The following is a 20124-nucleotide window of genomic DNA, read 5'->3' as shown; positions in this document are numbered from 1 at the left end:
AATCCATTGTCATTGCAACAAAGTAGGCTGGAAATGCCTTTGTGTTTCTTCTCTGCTACTTGCAAAAAAGTTGCAAGTAGCAACTTTAACCAAAAGTTGCTTAATTCCTTGGTCCTCAATATGCCCAAGTGAGACAGTCTTTTAAGGGTAAAGTAGCTGGCCTGCCTGCAACTGTTATTTCCTAGCACTGTCTCATCCAGTGGATCATCTATTAGCCACATGATGATTTAAACTTCAATCAATCATAATTAAATAGCAAATAACATCTGTTTCTGAGTCTTACTATTTCACATCCTCAGTTGTGGAATCTTCCTGGTGTCTGCCATTTAAGACAACACTAATAAGGAGTGTTTTTATTGTCATGGAGCACTGCTAAGTTTTGCCAATGAGAGAAAATAGAAATACAGCAAATTAATAAGAAAACATTAGGTTCCCTGCAGGAGCTGTGCTCTGTGGGTGCAGATCAAGCTGCAACAGAGGACATCTGCTTGATTAGACTCACTTGCTGCCTCTGAGCCTCAACATAGTGAAGGATTTGAAACTCTGACCACTATGGGCAGTGGCAGCAACATAGGTAACCTCTGTGGGCATCCCCATGCTGTTGTAGTCTTTGTACTTCCTCTTTGATCTGTGTGAGATGGGAGTTGATCTGTTCATTTATTCAGTGTTCTCAATTAGCTATACAATGATGTCAACCACATCTATTTACATTTATTCAGTGTTCTAAACACATCTAAACACATTTATTCAGTGTTCTCAAATTGCTATACAATGATGTCAACGACATCTCAGTCTCTCTCCCATGAGAACTTTCTGTGAAATCAATGGAGTATGTTTCATTTGTTGCTTAAAATGCCCTTTTCCTGCTCTGAAGTGTCAACTTGGTTAATCAGCATCTGTTACCTTTAAGTGTTCTAAGCCCTAACTTTAGCTCCCAAAGATAACTCATTTCAAAGGGGCAAAGTGGGTTAGACTGTTTCAGTATGCACTCTTCACTGTGCCTGGGAACTGGTTACCAATGAAGTCCTCATCCAAAGCTAGCCCAAAGCAGGGCCTTCCTTACCTTGCACTATACTTTTGTCCAGTACTCTGCTGGGTGAAATAGTGTGCTCAGGTTTTTGTACATATGAAGTGGAGGGACCTCCAAAGTTCACTATTTTCACCAGGAAACATTTATTTCTTTGTGCATAAATGAATCCAGTAGGGGTTAGCTTCCCAAGGAGTTTCCCTTGAACTCCAAAATACAGTACTGGTCCCTTTGACAGGCTTGTTCTGGGCTCTGAATCCATCACATAAGAGAAAGCCATGTTCACAGGCAGTAGCATCCGATCCTGAGCACTTCTGTGCTCAGAGCACAAGTCTGAGATCTATAGTGGTGAGAAACCAAGCCGACTATCTTCCTTATGCTTTCAGTACAGTGAGACAGGGAGCAATATCGCTTAGGTCAGTGTGCAGAGATGACGTAACCACAACCTGAGAAGAAAATGAAGGGAAGGAACAAGGACTGTGGAGTATCTCTTTTGTGTATGATCATGTTCTTATCCATGGCTGATACATATTATATTATAAAATAGGGGTATCTTCCATACACCTCGGTTCTACATCCACAGATTCAAATAACTACTAACTGAAATAATTTTTAAAATTAAATTTTATTCTGACTATGTACAGTCCTTTTCTCATGTCATTATTCCCCAAACAATAACAGCTATTTTTATAACATGGACATTGTTTTGGGTGCTATAAGCCATCTAGAGATACATAAAGTACACTGAAACATTTACAAAGGAACACGGGTGTTATATAACATCTCACAAGTGGCTTGAACACCTTCAGATTTGGGTGTTTTCACAGTTCCCCACCCGAATACTGCAGAATGACAGTATTTGGTGAATGAACAAGTTTTCACTCACAGGCTCTCAAAGTTTAGCATGTCCCACATCACTTACCTATATTCGTAATACATTTCTGCAAAGCAAAGCTCAGCAACTGAAAAGAATAATCAGTATGTGTGACCTTACAGAACTTGTGCAAGTCAGTACTATGGAGACAGATTGGCTGAATGATTTCCCAGAGCTTGTAATCACCTATCTCTACTAGGCTACGAGACTGGCTGTGTTCTTTCTGCTACAGAAGTCAGTATCCTTGCTGTGAGAGGGAGGCAGAGGCATGACTGACAGGCAAGAACAACTGAGAGGCAGTTTGGAGGCCAGCTGTTGCAGCCTTTCAATAAAAAGATTCTGAGTAAGTGGAGGAGGTTGAAATTTCTATTTCTTATAGTCTCAAAGGCACTGATTCTGCTTCTGGGGTATTCAAATCCCCACTCTCAACCTCCTAGAAAGAACTGAAGTTTCAGGGAACTGTAAAAGGGTAGTCTGTAGGTTTTATACTGATAGATGCATCAACAAAGTGATAGGCTTGGGTACCATGAGAGAAACCAGGATTCACACTTACCCTCCTACTTATCATTTAATTATGGCTATGTTTAAACAAAAGAGGAAAAATTGCTTTTATTTATGTTTACTTAAATAAGACAAGATTTTACAAAATATAACATGTATTTTTATCTTTTGAAACGGCGTAGAATTAAATCTTACACTCTGGCCCTAATAGATATTAACTGCATTCTAGTCTTATGTTCTTGGAAGAAAAGAAAGTTTAAATATAACCATATTTTACTAAATTTGTATTGGTATATATTCCTTGTTCAGAGGATTTTAATGAAGTCTGTTGTGTTTTGATCACACTCCTACATCTCCCCCCCCCATTAATCCCCCTGTTCTTGTCTATGGCTTGTCTCTGTCTTTCCCCTGATCTCTCTTTTGCTTTCATATATGCTGTTTTATGTGTTTATAAACCATATAGGATCCACAAATGATAGAAAATGTTCAGGATCCCGGAAAGAACAGGGAAGCAGTAGAATGTATGTACAGTACAAGAGAGAATCTATTGGGTGGGTCGACACAGCAGGAGTCATGTAGTTCAACAACTGCAAAGTGTTGAGGGAAGAGCTGCCCGGAAGAGCTGCTCAGGCGCCGGCAGCCAAGTGTGCCCAGAGCTGGGTCAGCTTTGAGATTTTCCTCCATGCTTTACAACCTACATATTATCATAATCCACTTTTCCGATAGAATCAATCACATTTGAACAAAAGTGCTTCATTTACAACTGAGCACATTACTGTATTGTTGGGAACAATGGAGCTTCTTTAGTTACTTGAGAAAGCACTCTACAGCCTCGTCTCCGCATCTCAGGGTTGAGAAATTATCATTTTTGGGATTTTGCACTTCATGCCAGTAGAGTGTGTTAAAGCTAATGATTTATTATTCTTTAAAAATAATGATGAGGAGCTGGACAGATAGCTCAGCAGTTAAGAGTATCTGTGTCCCCGAGGAGCCGGGCTTCATTCTCAGAACCCTCATGTAACTCTGTAACTCCACTTCCAGGATATCTGATGCCCGTTTCTGGCCTCCACAGGCTCCTGCATTCATGCAATGCACATAAATTCACACAGCAAACACACGTACATATAAATAAATTAATAAATTTTAATATTTAAATTTATTTAAATAATAAGTTAACTAGAGGACATGTGTAAAGAATAATGATTAATGTAAATACATATTCATATTAAATGAATTAAACTATACTTTCATTGTATTTATTAATATAGAAAGATACTTATTAAACTCTTATAACTATAATGTTGTTAGTCCTCTAAAATTTTATATATGTAACTTAAAATTGGGTTTTCTGCATTTTAAACATCAGATCCATGCTACAAATTAGAAAGCCTGCCTATCAAAATATTTTTAAATATCATTATTTAAAATATGCACATTTATTGCATTATAACATTAAAATTAACTCAAATTTTATATTAATAGCTGAAAAATACCTCTCAAAACATTTCTAAATGATTCTGGCTCTATTCTGAAGTGGTGACATGGTCATTACTTAAAATCATAAAACCTGACTTTTAAAATTTTTGTGTGTGATTTCACCTATCAAAGTTAAATCAAGAGCAGATAAGCAGTTTAAACAGCCCTATAATCCCTAAGGAAATAGAAGCATCCATCAAAAGTCTCCCAACCAAAAGAGGCCCAGGGACAGATGGTTTTAGCATGGCATTCTACCAGACTTTCAAATAAGAGCTAACACAAATACTCCTCAAACTATTCCAGAAAATAGAAAGAGAAGGAGCACTGACAAACTCATTCTATGAAGCCACAGTTACCCTGATACCTAAACCACACAAACACTCAACAAAGAAAGAAAACTTCAGACCAATCTCCCTTTTGACCATTGATGCAAAAATACTCAATAAGATGCTTGCAAACTGAATTCAAGAACACATCAAACACATCATCCACCATGACAAAGTAGGCTTCATCACAGGGATGCAAGGATGGTTCAACATAAGAAAATTCATCAATGTAATCCACCATATAAACAAATTGAAAAAAAAAATCACAAGATTATTAGATCATTAGATGCAGAAAAAGCCTTTGACAAAATCCTACAGTCCTTCATTATAAAAAAGTCTTGGAGAGATCCAGGATGAAAGGCCTATACATAAACATAATAAAGGCTATATACAGCAAGCTGCTAGCCAACATCAAGTTAAATTGAGAGAAACTTAGAGCATTCCTGCTAAAATCAGGAACAAGACAAGGCTGCCCACTCTCACTATATCTCTTCAATATAGTACTAGAAGTTCTAACTGTAGCAATAAGAGAGGTAAAGGAGACCAAAAGGATACAAATTGGAAAGGAAAAAGTTAAAGTATTACTATTTGTAAATGGTATGATAGTATACATAAGGGACCCCAAAAATTCCACCAGAGAACTACTGTAGCTGATAAACTCCTTCAGCAAAGTGGATGGATACAAGATTAAATAAAATGGAAAATCAGTAGCTCTCCTGTATACAAGTGAAAAATGGTCGGAAGAAGAAATTAGGGAAACCACATCCTTCACAATACCCACAAATAATATAAAGTATCTAAGAGTAACTCTAACCAAGGAAGTCAAGAACTTCAAGTCTATGAAGAAAGAAATTGAAGAGGATACCAGAAGAGGTAAAGATACCTCATGCTCATGGATCAGTAGGATTAACATAGTAAAGATGCCCATCTTACCAAAGGTAATCCACAGATTCAAATTCAATGCAGTCCCCATCAAAATACCAACACAATTTTTCACAGACCTTGAAAGAACAAGCCTAAACTCCTTATGGAAAAACAAAACCCCAGAATAGCTAAAACAATCCCATACAATAATAGAACTTCTGGAGGTATCTCCATATCTGAACTCAAGCATTACTACAGAGAAATAGGAATAAAAACTGCATGGTGCTGGCATAGAAACAGGCTGATTCATCAATGGAATGGAATCAAAGACCTAGAAATAAGCCCACGCACCTATGCATACCTGATTTTTTACAAAGGAGCCGAAACCATACAATGGGAAAAAGGTAGCATCTTCAACAAATGGAGCTGGTCTAACTGAATGTCTACATGTAGAAAAATGCAAATAGATCCATATTTATCACCCTGCACAAAACTCAAGTCCAAGTGTATCAAAGACCTCAACATAAAACCAGATATACTGTATCTGCTATATGAGAAAGTGGGTAAGAGCTTTGACCTCATTGGCACAGGCGAACTTCCTGAACAGAACAGTAATAGCTCAAGCTCTAAGATCTACAATTAATACATGGGACCTCTTGAAACTGAAAAGCTTCTGTAAAGCAAAAGACACTATCAATAGAACAAAAGAGCAACCTACAGATTGGGAAAAGATCTTCATCAATCCTACACCCAACAAAGGTCTAATATCCAGAATATATAAAGAACTCAAGAAATTAAATACCAACAAACAAAATAATCCAATTAAACATGGGATACAGAGCTAAACAGAGAATTCTCAGTAATCTTGAATGGTGGAGAAGCACTTAAAGAAATACTCTACATCTTTAGTCATCAGGAAAATGCAAATCAAAATGACTCTGAGATCCCATCTTACACCTGTCAGAATGGCCAAGATCAAAAATTCAAGTGACAGCACATGCTAGCAAGAATGTAGAGAAAGGGGAACATTCCTCCATTGCTGGTGGGCATACAAACTGCTACAACCACTTTGAAAATCAACCTGGTGCTTTCTCAGAAAACTGGGAATAGCCGCTCTTAAGACCCAGCTATACTACTCCTGGGCACACACCTAAAAGATGCTCCACCATACAACAAGGACGTTTGCTCAACCATGTTCATAGTGGCTCTATTTGTAATAGCCAGAAACTGGAATCAACCTAGATGTCCCTCAACTGAAGAATGGATACAAAATTGTGATACATTTACACATTGGAAGACTGCTCATCCATTAAAAACAAGGATATCATGAAATTTGCAAATAAATGGATGGAACTAGAAAAGGTCATTCTGAATGAGGTAACCTAGAGCCAGAAAGAAACACTTGGTATATACTCACTTAAAAGCGGATTTTAGTCATATAATACAGGATAGAGATGCTACAATGCACAGACCTCAAGAAGATAAGCCTGATGGACATCTTAGGCTTCATGTGGGCCCTTTAGTTAGGAGAGGTATGGGATATCTCTGACATGGACTATATTGCCCGCTTTTTGATCAGTTCCCCCTGATGGGACTTCCGTACAGGCCCACTGGAGAGGAAGACAAACTCTGTCCTCATGTGAATAGATGAGCTGGGGTGTCTGTGTAGGGAGGCGCCCCTGTTTTGAAGAATATGAGAGAGGGGATATGGGAGGAAGGGAGGGACCGGGAGGAGAGTAGGGAGGGGCCTATGGACTGTGATATAAATTGAATTTTAAAAAAAGAAAAATGTATGTGTCTGTATATATGCATATCCTACACCACATATGAAGGTCAAAGGACAATTTCCCTGTGTTGGTTCTGTCCTTACAGCATGTGTGTCCTGGGAATCAAGCCTATCAGCCTTCATGCCAGGTGCTTTTATCTATTAAATCGTCTCACTGATGCCAAACCATTTTTACTTTTCAAAAATCCATTTCATGAGTATGCAAGTCAAAAGAAGCCTGGAGATACTGTTTTTACACAGATATTAGCCCAATACTTTTGCCACGCCAAAAGAGAACAGTACTTGCTGGCTTCATTAGCTTTGCTTGGCAACAGTTTGGGGTCAAGGTCTTGATATGTGGTCCAGGATGACCTCAAACATGGAGATTCTCTTGATTCAGAATCTTCTATAATGTTTCAGATTTCATAAAAGGAGGTAAATAATATTATTAACTAAATGTTTAAACTTTTAAAAATATCAAATAATTCTTTTCACCCTTCCTAGCACTACTTTTCTGATTTTATTTTCCTAGTTTATGTCTCTACAATATCCACATCTTAGAGTAACAGTTGTTCCCCCAAGTGGGCTCCCACAGACCCAGCACATGCTCAACACTTGCTGGAAAACTGAGCAGGTGGGACATAGGTCTCTCAACTTCTGGGCCATCCATCAGTGTATTGTGTATCTCTTGCAGGATCCTCTCCTCCTCCTGTGTCACTTTGTGGTTAATATCTTGAATTCTACAGAGGCCAGGGATATAACTTACTAGCTCTAAACCCCATTTTTTATTCATAAAACAAAGTCTTTATAGTGAAGTTTTTATAGGACTAAGAACAGTAACTACTTAATAGTAACAGTTCTTAGGTGTAATTCTGCAGTGCCTCCTCTAAAGATTTGTTTGAGGTGAAATAATGCCATATTACCAAACAAAAACAGATGTTCCCTCATTAAAGGTCTAGTCAAGGTAGAAGTAGCCTTTCCTTTCCTTTGATGTTCCAAAGGCCATAAACTTAGTTACATGCCAAAATTCTTGTCTATTTTTATTTTATTTATTTATTATTATTATATGCCCTGACTGCAGCCACTCTTCCCTCCACTCTTCCAAACCCCATCCCCATCCACTGATCCTCTGTTTTTGGAGCTTCAGAAAAGAGCAGGCCTCCCAGTGATATCAGCCAAACTCATGCGATAAGACTAGGCATGATGAAGGAAGGATCATAGGATCCAGAGGTGTTGAAGACACCAGAAAACCTTGCCTTACAGTACCAACTAGGCAAGCCTTATAAGGGCTCACGGAGACTGAAACAGCAAGCACAGAGCCTGCATGGGTCCGCTCCAGGCTCTCTGCATGCATGCTGTGTTCTTTAGCTTAGGATTTTTTTTGGACTCCTAACAGTGGGAATGAGGATGTCTCTGACTCATTTGGCTGCTCATGAGACCTTTTTCTTCTACTGGGTTGTTTTGTTCAGCCTTAATACGAGTGTATAATCCCTAATCTTTATGTCTGTTTTTTTTTTCTTTTTATTATTGAGTATATTTTTTCTCCCAGAGTACTTGATTTCATGGACTAATTATGTCAATGAGCCATTGCTCTAACCATGTACTAATAGATATTACAAATTTATCCAATGTGTGACATAATTTTTATTTCCATTAAGATATTTTCTTAAGTCAAAGACTTATGGTTAGATGACCACTGTAAGCATACATACTCATTTCCAACAGTCACCTAGTTGGATTTTTAATCAAAGTTTGCATCTGTCCACAGGGTACACTAGAAGACACTCTGGAGATATGAGTACAAACTCCCCATACAAGCAATAAGGGGACTTGAACACCTGCTTAGCTACACAGTGTTATTAAGCAGATACAGTAGGACCACTTAGATGGCCAAAAATAGTGATTGCATCTTAGAACCTGATGCAGTGAAGTCATAATTCTGCTACAGCCTGTCTGAATAGACAATGCTTTCCTTGGATTCCTACAGCGTTATCTTGCCCATAACTACTTCTACGGAGAATGAATGAACTCGGTGAGAGTCATAAAGCCTGGCTCATTCACTGCTAGTGCATAAGCAATCTAGAAAAAGCCAGCCTCCCAGATCTTAGCAGGTAATTATGGCTAGCAGTTTAACACACCAGACATTGAGCTGGCTTGTCATGTTCTACTGCCAATTTTTAAATATATAAACCACCAACATTCCATCCATTTCTTCAAAGGCAACATCTGATGATCATACTGTAATACTTCTAAAATTCACACATGCAAACACTAAAATTTCAGACTATTTAATACGTAAACAAGAATCGTATGCTTAACAACTTCCTTTTTCAGTTTATATCACACTTTAGGATCCAATATACTATTAAACTGAGAACAATTCAAAATAACAAGCCAATTAAGTCCTTATTTATGATGGTATAAAATATATCATAACTTTTTGCATTTTTCTATAAACAATGAATCAAGTGCCATAATATAAATGAACTAAAAATTAGGCTTTCAAATATTATTGCTTGTTATATTTTTTGATGTGGTAGATGTATCTTAAATTATTGTCTTATTACATACGTTCATTTCCAGCAACTTTCAATTGCAGATATATTCTGTCATTCACTTTAAAAGCCTCTAATTCTTTTGCTGAAATCAGAAGTATACCGTAAGTGTTTCCTTTCATGATCAAATGTATGAAAAGACTCAAAAAAACAGCTGCAAGATTTCCATTAGTCTGGCGTGTTTCAGTGCAGTACCCAAGCCTTTTCACCCTCCACCATTTAGACTGTCTGACTTATTCTGTTGGACATACTCCAAAATTCCTAATGAACAAGTGTTAATTAAAAGTGACTTAAACTGATTTTTTTTTGCTGTTAATTATCAATTTGTGATTTTATACCAGTAGCCTCATTTTTCTATTTGAAAAGATATTTTATACCAAGAATATGCTAATAGTAAATGTTCTTCCAGGTGAAAGCAGCATAATTTTTGTTGAGTCAGATTCTACTCCTTACTAAGTGGTATACCACTCATGGATGCATGCCCACAAGGCTGCCTGACTTTTCTACATTGTATAATGCATATATGTTGAAGGTCAGCTTCAATATCCAAGGGTAAAATGAGGAGGGGCATTATAGAGTCGGTGACTGATCACCCGGAAAATTTCTGAGGGTACAAATCTTGGTTCTCTAGGCCGGAACTGATTGTAACTTGATGGATGAAGCTGGAAAAGCTCCAACAAGCAAGTTCCAATAATTTCCCACAACTACATATAAATATAGATACATTTGGTGGATGGAGCCAACTCCAAAGATTGAGCTCCAACAATTTTTTTCTCCCAGTGCTTATACACCCAACTAAAATCTTCTAAGCAGTACAAAAAGCATGTAGTTATATTCTATTTTTCTACATACAATAAGCATACATAGAAAAAAATCATGTTTCCCAATACCCTCCCATGATCAAATGTTTCACGTATTATGGGTGAAATACAAATGTGAAAAACAAATTATTCCCAAGAACCCACATACATTTGTTACTAAGCAACTTGTCATAGACTAACAAAGTGTAAGCAAGCAAGGTAATTTTTCAGTCAGTTTCTCTTTACTAGCAGGCTGAAATTTGTGCTTACAAAGAACCAATCATTTTACTGCTTATCTTAAAAACTGATTGTATAAAAATTAAAAGAAGCCAGGCACAGTGGCACATGTCTGTAATCCCAGCACTCAGGGAGGCAGAGAAAGGTGGATCTCTGTGAGTTTGAGGCCAGCGTGGTCTACAGAGCAAATCCAGGACAGCCAAGGCTACACAGAGAAACCCTGTCTTGTGAAAAATAATCTTAAATAAATCACAAATCTAAACTTTTACATAAAAAAAAACAATCAGACATATCTACTTTAAATCTTCAAGGTGCCCAACTACTTATTAACAATTTTTATTAAATCATATCAGGAAGTAGAGGACAAAAATGGGAGTAAGAAATTAATCATCATCTTGATCACCAGCCCATGTTCTGGGAGAGTGACGTCATCCAGTGCCAACTAGGGCTATTCTTGCTCCCTAACCTTAAAAGTGCCCTAACTCACCTATTAATAGAGTGCCTTTCTGAACTTTAAATTGTTCCCCAAGATTTCTACATCAGAACCATAGACAAAAACATCTTACCTAACTTTCTAAAACTATTTAAGTCAAATCAAGTATTCTGTAAAAATCATTGATTGATCTAAACAGAACTATTTTATGAAAGTTCATCTTCATGTTAATCTGCGGAAAAATTGCCCAAATGAGTGGGCTGTCTCCCAAGCAGTCACACCAGACTATAGGCAGTGAGGGTCTCCCACACCCACTCACATCATACCACATAGATGAGGACATGAGGACGCAGCACCAAAAGCAATCTGGATACGAAGCCTCTCTGATGGAGATGTTCCTCCCATAAATGCACATCCATGGCAGCTGTGCAAAACGGTGATCATCTCCGGGAAGCTCACTTGCCCACTGCATTCTGTCCTGCATGCAGTCCACCACATATAGGCATGCCCATGACACTTCTGACTCCCACACTCGGTCACGTGAATATGTGCATGGCCCTGAGGCTGCCTGACTCCCACAGTGTGCCACGCATGTGTACATGTCCATGAGCTCCTCATCCAGTCTCAGCTTGGTAGAACATGAACCTGGGTTCAACTTTGACTTTGGTTCAGCTTTCAAAGCAAATCAGTATCCATCTGCATATCATGCTGAGACATATATTTAATTAAGACGAAATGATTTTTAATTGTTTTGATAATTTCATTGCTGCAGACAATATTAAAAATCACGCATTTGGCAAATTGAAGCATCTTGAGCCCTTACTTCCTAAAGTATACTAATTTTTTTGTTCAAATGAATCACTCATAAAGAGTTATATAAAAAAACTTGGCTGTATAAAAAAATTATGACTTGAATTTTATGTAATGATTTTAAGTAGCTAGTCACATGCCCATTTGATTAGCTTGGGAAAATCTATCAAAAACATTTACATGCTTGTCAGTCTTTCAAAGTTCAGTTTCAAGTTGAAAGCAATAAGATTTCTGTGAGTGATAAAAGCAGCTGGACTTTCATAGTTGGTAAATAAGATTATTTAACAGAAACAGTCTTTAATAAATTTTTAAAAGTTAGTAGCTACGGAATTTTGTTGTACTTAGCCAACCTAGGGAACTTGGGTTTTGTTTTTTTTGTTTGTTTGTTTGTTTTGTTTTGATTTTTTTTAACTTTTTTTTTTTTTACATTCGGGTAATCATCAGAAGAAATAGAAGAAATCAAAAATGAAATCTAAACATTTTTAGCAAAACCAGTTATGAATTTCCTGTGGCAGTCTGGTGGAAGGAAATGGTTATGAAATGATACTTGAATTTAATATCTGTGTTACCTGTACACAAAAACTGAGCAGGGAAATGCGGGTGCCCATTCCCAGACCTGCTTGTGCGGCCGGCCCTTGGCTGCAGCTTGGGTTTAGAGTAGGTTTCTACCCTCCCCTCCTAGAATGTGGATCACTGAACCTGTGCGTCTGTGTTGGTCATGGGTAACACTTGCTTTCCCTTTAGAGAATTGAAATTTTGGAACATCTGAAGCAGAGCCCTGTGATGACCCACTCCCGATGAATCCCTGAATGCCAAACATCATTGTTTGTGTCCCTGGTTAGGATTCCAGGGGCGGTACTACCTTAGTCACTTCAGCTTGTAACAAAAATAACATAGTCTCTGTGCCCTAAGCATCAGAAAGTATCTCTGCCATAGTTCTGAAAGGCAGGGTTCTGGCTAGTTCATTTCCTGGAGAGGGCTCCCTTCTTTCTTTGTTTAGTATGCACATGACATATGGATAGATCCTCTTGTATATTGCATGTTAAAAGTCACTCATTAAAGACCAAACCTTTGTAATATGCTAACCAAATTACTCCATCACCACCAAAATGAGAGCAAAGATCTCAACAGGAATTTCAGGGGAATGCCTCCAGTCCTCAGCAGATGTCACACTCACTGCTGGGGAGTGGAGAGTATCCTATGTGACTTCCTAGAAAAAGGAAACCGGAGTTTGTGTCCGGCATTCCCTGAGTTTCTCTTTTGCTGATTTTACTTGTATTCTTTGCTGTGATGCAGTGAAACTGTGTGCAATACCCTGTGGGTTCCCGTTTGAGTCATCAGTTATAGAGTTGTGTGAGATGCTCTGTCCCTGTAGCTTACTACAGTAAGTCAGAGGAAAAGAGATCCCAGTGCTGTTGCTCTGACACCGTTTGTAGATGTTTAAGTTTTCACAGCATTGTCCAAGAGGTTCTCCAGTGAAAAACCAAATATTTTTCTCAGCATAATATTGGGACACTTTCCCAACTCATCCTAAAAATGGGTTTAGTCCCATCTGTTCATGTAAGGATGTATTCCTTAGCTTGTTTCAAAGCATTTCTCTAAGGCTCTAATGATTTGCATGGTACCTACCCTTATAAATTTGGATATTAATTGAAGTTATCTCTAACAGCATTCAAAAGACTTTGTCCTTCAGTTCTTCCTGCCTCTCTACAGTCCCTAATCCCACATGCCCTGTCCCCATGCATATTCTCTGAGCTATGCAGAGCTGTCTTCCATCACTGATGTCTCGCTAGTTTCATCTGCAAACTATAACAAAGAATATTCTTCAGGTTTTGTTTATTGCTGTGTACTACTAATACTGTGTACTAGGGAGCTTATGTATAAATTTAAATACATTATAATGGTTTTTAGTATTTGTCTTAAGCAGAGTCTGGAATCTAAACTTATGAATTCACAATGGCTTTAAGAAAGTTAAAACACAAATTGTATATCTGCCAAATAGTTACCTGCGGTGATTTATAATTAAATTATTAAGGAATAATCTCTTTCTTTGGGACATTATGTCTCCCAGGCTTCCTTTCATGTGTAGGTGAACTATTAGTTATTTCTTTCTCTTTGAAGGTACTTCCACACCAGTTATGACATCCATACAGCTGACAGCCACACACACTATGGGCATACTGATTATTATTTGAATTTTAGCACACTCTGAGCTAGTTTCATAGTTCCAGGAAGCTACAAGTTCACATGAGAATGCAAAATGAGGTGGGAAATCTCTCTCTGATAGACAGACTTCAAAAGGAATTGTGCAAGTAACTCAGGGCAGATCCCACACTGGCATAAGCTCCATCAAGCTTTAGTTTGGCCAGTTTTGAACAACTGACCAGCTTTTATGTCTCTGGGGTCTTGAACTTTTTAAGATACAAAGAATTTACATACGAAAATACTAAAACTGTAAAGCTTACTATATTGAAAGCATAACTTTTTGCTTATGCTTAGAACAAAATATTTACTCCATGTTTAATAGAGATAGGAATTAAAATGTAGCAGCCAACTCACAAGAATGAAGTTTTCTCCAGAATACTCACTAGCAAAAGTAGGCTGTTTAATCTCTTCCTGACCAAAACAACAGCAGGACTGTCTACAGAGAGTATCTATAGTCATTCCTACTTGGGTGAAATAATTCAATTCTAGTCTAAATGCCAAAAAAAAAGTGCCCCCCCCTTTTTTTTAACCGGGAGAGCTCAGGGACCCTTCATGGCAATTTTTTTTTCGAGGATTTGTATCTTAGACCAGCTTAAGCCTTAAAGCATGATTCGCAGATCACTGTGACAGAAGTACCCAGCTGGGTCCGTGTACATGTTTGACCATCACATGCGTGCTGCTCTTCCAAAGGACCCACCTCTGATTCCTAGCTCTCACATCTGAAAGCTCACAACCTCCCGTAACTCCGGCTCCAGGGATTTCAATGTCTCTAGCCTCTGCAAGCACCTGGAATCACTTGTATAAACCTACACACACACACACACACACACACACACACACACACACACAATTTTAAAAGGTCCGTAGAGTGTTGACTAGCTGATGGGCTATAAGGTGCTCTTATATGAAGCCACAACAAAATGTCCCTAATATCTGTAGAAGAGTTTACAGGATACCATTGCCACCAAAGCACAGGAACTCAAGTCCTGGATATAAAACTGTATGTTATTTGCATGAAATCTGTACTTCTCCACATATTTTTACCATGTCTAGATTTCTTATAACTGTTAATGTAATGGAAATGCTATATAAATGATCCTTATACTGTATCCTGTAGGGAATAACAAAGTAGGCCTGTATATGTTCAACACACACTTGATTTTTTTCTGAATATTTCTAGTTAAATCCATAAATAAATTAACTAGAAATATTCAGAAAAATATTCTAAATATTCCATAAATATAGAACCCTAGAATATGGTGTGGTTTGGGTGTTAATCACTGATGAACAAACATGCCAGCACGACATGTGCATGCTTGGTAACAGGCAGAAAGTAACTGATGCACAGGTAAAATCATAGCTATACTAGAAAATTCCACCATTCCAGCTCCATAGACTTGGAAGCTGGGAAGGATTCATTTGCAGTGAATTCATCTGCACCCATATGATTAAAAAAAACCAAGAATTTAGTTCTCTGTGGGTGGATAGCTTTCCTACCCCCATACCAATGTTTGCAGTAGTTCCTACTATACCACTGTAGCACCTGACAGAAACAAGGGAGGAAGAATTTCCTCAGCCTCTCCATTCCATCATAGTGGGAAAGGCATCATGAAGTAAGTCATGATGTTCATGGTGACAGATAGATGTGATGCTTAGTCTTCATGTGGCCACAGACTATGAAGCAGAGCAGGCACCCAACCAGGGACTGATTATAAAAAAAAGACCTGTCCCTACTGACCTCCATCTACCAGGAAAACCCCACATCTTACAGATTCCATGGCCTCCCCAAAAAGCAACACATGCAGTGGAACAGGCATTCACAGCATGATCCCAGAGGACACACTTCAGCCTCAAAGGAGATAATCCCTTATTGGTGACTTTACCCAAGGAGAGCAAATGTTCCCAGAATCATTACTGCCACCAAAATGGAGAGACTAGTGTTGTATTTGTTGCATACTCTGATGGATAGGTGCCCTAAGGTCATGTAGCAGGTGCCAACGCCTCATTCTTCATTGACCTTACTGACATCAGTTACTTGAGGATTGCCTAGGGCAGGGATGCCACCTAGTTGGTGTGTGTGCTATGATTGAAGAGAGAACTCAAATAAACGTGGGCGGTTAAGGAAATGACTGACCAGTGTGCAGTTTTGACATAGCTCTTAACAGACTCTCTGAGTGAGGCACCACAATACCTTCCTGTGGTATAGCATTCTCAGCATAGAGTTTCAGGACAGTCCCTGGAGCAGCACCCCTTCTGTTCCCCTCTACGCCTTGCATACCAGGAAACCATTTCAGCCTCAACTTCCAGATCCCTCTTGGCAAAAGGAGTTCCTTGACGCCTCACCTCAGCAGCACTCACACAGAATTTCTTTGATTTGGGATTAGTTTTATTTTCTGGTCCTGGGGTCAAACTCAGGCTTTCCCTATGCTAGGCAAACGCTCCATCCTTCTAGCCTTGGTTTTAGATTGCTGTGATTAATTTCTTTAAAATTTGATTAATTTCTTGGAAACTATGACAGTCCTCTGCAGAACAAGTTAGATGGAACAGAAGCAGCATGAGTTTATACTTTGTTCATACTACATAAGAATATCACTTTCAGATAATGTATTAGGTATACTTTTCAAGTTACCAAGACTTAGATTCACACTCTTAATTCCAGAATTTCATCAGCTGATGCAGGAAGATCTCAGGTTAAAGGTCAACGTGGGCTACATATTGAGGTCCTGTTTCAAAACTTCATGATGGTGGTACAGAAATTAAAACAAAAAAAAAAAAAAAAGGTAAAAGAAAAAAGACAGAAAGAAAAGAAAAATGAACTTGAGTGGAGAGCAGTATCACTTAATGATTTTGTAGCTGTCCCCTGGAAACATTTAAAATTGAAAACAGCTTCAATAATGAGAGCCTTCATGAGAATTATAACTTACTCATCATTATAACCCAAACTGGATTTCACTCACTACACTCCTGTACTGTATGAGTTTGTTTCAAAATCCTGGGCCCAAGGAATCCTTCTGCTCCAAAGTATTCACTGGCTATTGGTGAGTTCCATCACATATGACTACAAAACACAATTCTGTTAACATAAATCTTAAAATTTATACCTTGATGCCATTGTATAGGGCTGTTTCACTGTCAGGTTAACCATCTGAAGTATGGTTTCTATTCAATTTGTAATAAACTTTCATAATCAGATTTTTATAACATTCATTTCTTCAGAACATAGCAGTCCATGGGAGATACATTTGTTGACTGTAGCATAAGAGAGTAAACTGGCCATTGTCAGTCACACTGGAGCAAGGTGCCCTTCCATCCAGTTTTGTCTTTGTATGTGGTTTAGGTCTGCAGTAAAAACTGAACAAGTGAGTGGATGCTTGCAGTGTTCTACATTTATATACTCACTTCCCCAACAGCCACTCTCCATAATGGAAACTGTAACACTACAAACACATGTATCTCACTGCATGAGAGTGACTCATCTATGTCACTCTCCACAGCTCCAGGAACTCTCCCCCTACCCAAAAAAAAAAAAACAAAAAACACCCTCTCCCCCTTTCCCCCTTCCCCCCTCTCCCCCTTTCTCCCTTTCTTGGAGTTTCTCACTGTATTTTCATTTCCTTCTTTGTCAGGAATCCTCCTCATGATGTCCATGTGCAGAGAAGTGCACGTGTATGAGTACATCCCTTCTGTCCGGCAAACAGAGCTGTGCCACTACCACGAGCTGTACTACGATGCAGCCTGCACCCTGGGGGCATACCACCCACTGCTCTACGAAAAGCTCCTGGTGCAACGCCTGAACACGGGCTCCCAAGAAGATTTGCATCATAAGGGCAAGGTGGTCCTGCCAGGCTTCCGGGCCTTGCGGTGCCCAGTAATCAACCCCAACAATACACACTCATAAAATCGAACTCTTGGGAACTGATGTGCAATAAGGGACTGCTGTTGTCCTCAAAGTCACAAAAGAATACTTGAAGATAGATTTAGACAATGTGTCGTCTTTAACTGCAACTTAGTGGAAGGGAGAATTCTTTCTAGTGCAAGCCATTTGGGTAACTACTACTGCCATGAATATAGAAATGGAACTCTAAAACCACACAAGAAATAAGCAAAAACAGGATACACAGAAAGAAACAGATGTGTAGCCATGGACACGATACCTCTAAACATGTTAACCTCTACAACAGGGACACTCTGTGGCACAGTTGGGTCCAACCACAGGTTTGAGTGATACTACTGATGGTACTGTTTCCATCTAGAAATATCCAAGTTGAGGCCCTACAGCTAGCATATTACTTGTACTCGCATTCTTCATTAAGAAGCCTGGGTTTTGTGGTGAATGTCTGAATTCTCACTCAGATGTGTTTAACATCAACATGATTTTCAACCACAGCTTTGCAGCTTTGCTTCCCAGCACTCTCTGGATATTACAACTGAGAACCAGGGTACGCTACAGCTACAACTCATCCAAACCAAGTAATGCAAGAAGCCAAAACCAAACTTCTGCTGGCAGCAAGGAACAGCTCCTTTGTCTCCCTGAAGCATCTTTCACCCAGCCAGCAGCTGGCACACACAGGTGGCAGTACAGGTGGTCCTGCAGGGTTGTGGCTGTCAGGTTTCCCTGCCTTTTTCTTTCACTTCATGCTTCTGGCCTTCAAGGACACCCTGTAGCTCTCACATAGCCAGTGACATGTAGAACAGTTACAGTATCCCTGCATTTCTGCATCCTTATTCCTCCTAAACTACAAAGGATGGTTTTGAAGTACCCGTTCTGAGCTGTACAGGATGCACCCCTTTCTGTCAATTCTATATGAAATTGCTGTAGGCTTTTCTCAAGGATTAGAAACAACCCTCTTGTGCTCTGAGTGTTCCCCAGTTCTATTCATGAACATCTAGGAATCCACTCCTATTTTATGTTAAGAATGTGATGGACACAGATTGGTTTTAACATGTCTGACTGATGCGCAGGCAGGAGAAAGGGTTTTTCCCAGTGGATAGCTGTGTTCAGATTCTAAAACCAGGCTTCTATCACTAACACAGCCTTTTGTCTGGGGGTTTTGTTTGCTTGTTTTTTTTTTATGAAAATAGTGGAAAAGAATCATGTTAGAATTCTGTAATTAAACAGGCGAGGCTGTTATTTCAATACCAATCCAAAGAAACTCTCAGTGGTATAGTTAAAAATCTTTTCAAATTGACAATAACAGTTTAATTAAAGGCAAGCTCCACCCCTTGCAAAATGTGTGAGTATCAAGGTTTTGTGGGAGAAGAAATGTTTCATGTTGAGTTTGTTCCAGAACGTTCTAAGGATTACTTCCTAAGGAAGACTGGTTTTCTGAGGCTACTAGCTTCTGTTTGGTTATTATCCCCTGCAGAGTTGAAGCAGGACTGCAGATGCCCCCAGTGGCTTGGAACAGCAGTGAAGAGAGAGGGGTCAGGCTTTCAGTTTTTAAACATTTAAACGTTTTTTTTTTTTTTAATTTAAAAGTAAATAAATGACAGCATCTGCTGACAGCCCATTCTCAGCTCCACAACTATCATCTTCTGTTCAGCCTGGTCCAACCATGTAATCTCATGAAAGTTTGGCCTTGTCACCATATTGACACTTCTAATCATCTCTGTAACTAGAGGGTGCAGCACTGATGGGCTACGCATATTTTCAATCTGTAGTCCTTGAAGCTTTCTAGATCTTCCAGGGTTGCCATTTTAAATGCTCACAACCATTAAGTTTCCTTTTATGGGCTTGAAGGGAATTCAGTTACAGGCATACTTATTATCCTAGACAGTCCTCTTTGAGGGCATGAGAATTTAGTTAGAGAATAACTTATTAAGGTCAGTGTAAATATTCAAGTTCAAAAGCCCCACAAAACACTTCAAAGGTTGTTAAATAGTACTGTTGCCACATATGTACTTTTAAAGGGCTGCTCTCAGATTTACAGGGGTTACAAGGAGACTGCAGAGCATAAAGGAAATTTAATTAACTTCAAATTCATTATGATTCTTGGGAATCAGAGTCTGTTAAACATTCAGAAAATGTGGTGATCATATTAATATACTGTTGGCTAGTCACTCTTGTATTTAAAAGTTTAAATAGCTTAGCCTCTTGCAAATGTCACAAAGCAATGGCTAATGCAATGGTCACCTCTTGTGCTAGTTAAATGAATCCCAAGTGGCCAGATTTTGCCAGACATTGGTTAAATACTTCCACACCACATTTGGTAACTGTAAATAAACCTATGGAATAGCAACACTAACCACCC

At 38.8% G+C, this 20124-nt stretch overlaps 1 protein-coding gene across 1 annotated transcript in view; it reads left to right on the top strand.

The window, feature by feature from the left end:
• The window catches only part of St6gal2 (ST6 beta-galactoside alpha-2,6-sialyltransferase 2), a 55174-nt gene extending 35886 nt beyond the window's left edge, over positions 1-19288 (top strand). Inside the window, exon 6 of the mRNA XM_055615000.1 lies at positions 17500-19288. Within this exon, the coding sequence (XP_055470975.1) occupies positions 17500-17771 (272 nt within the window). The 3' untranslated portion in view covers positions 17772-19288. The remainder of the gene's footprint in view (positions 1-17499) is intronic.
• The last annotated feature ends 836 nt before the right edge of the window (positions 19289-20124 follow it).

Source organism: Psammomys obesus, unplaced genomic scaffold, assembly GCF_907164565.1.
Source record: "Psammomys obesus unplaced genomic scaffold, mPsaObe1.curated_primary_1811, whole genome shotgun sequence".
NCBI lineage: Eukaryota > Metazoa > Chordata > Mammalia > Rodentia > Muridae > Psammomys > Psammomys obesus.
Note: the sequence above shows the minus strand (reverse complement) of the source record. Positions and strands in the feature narration are given on the sequence as shown.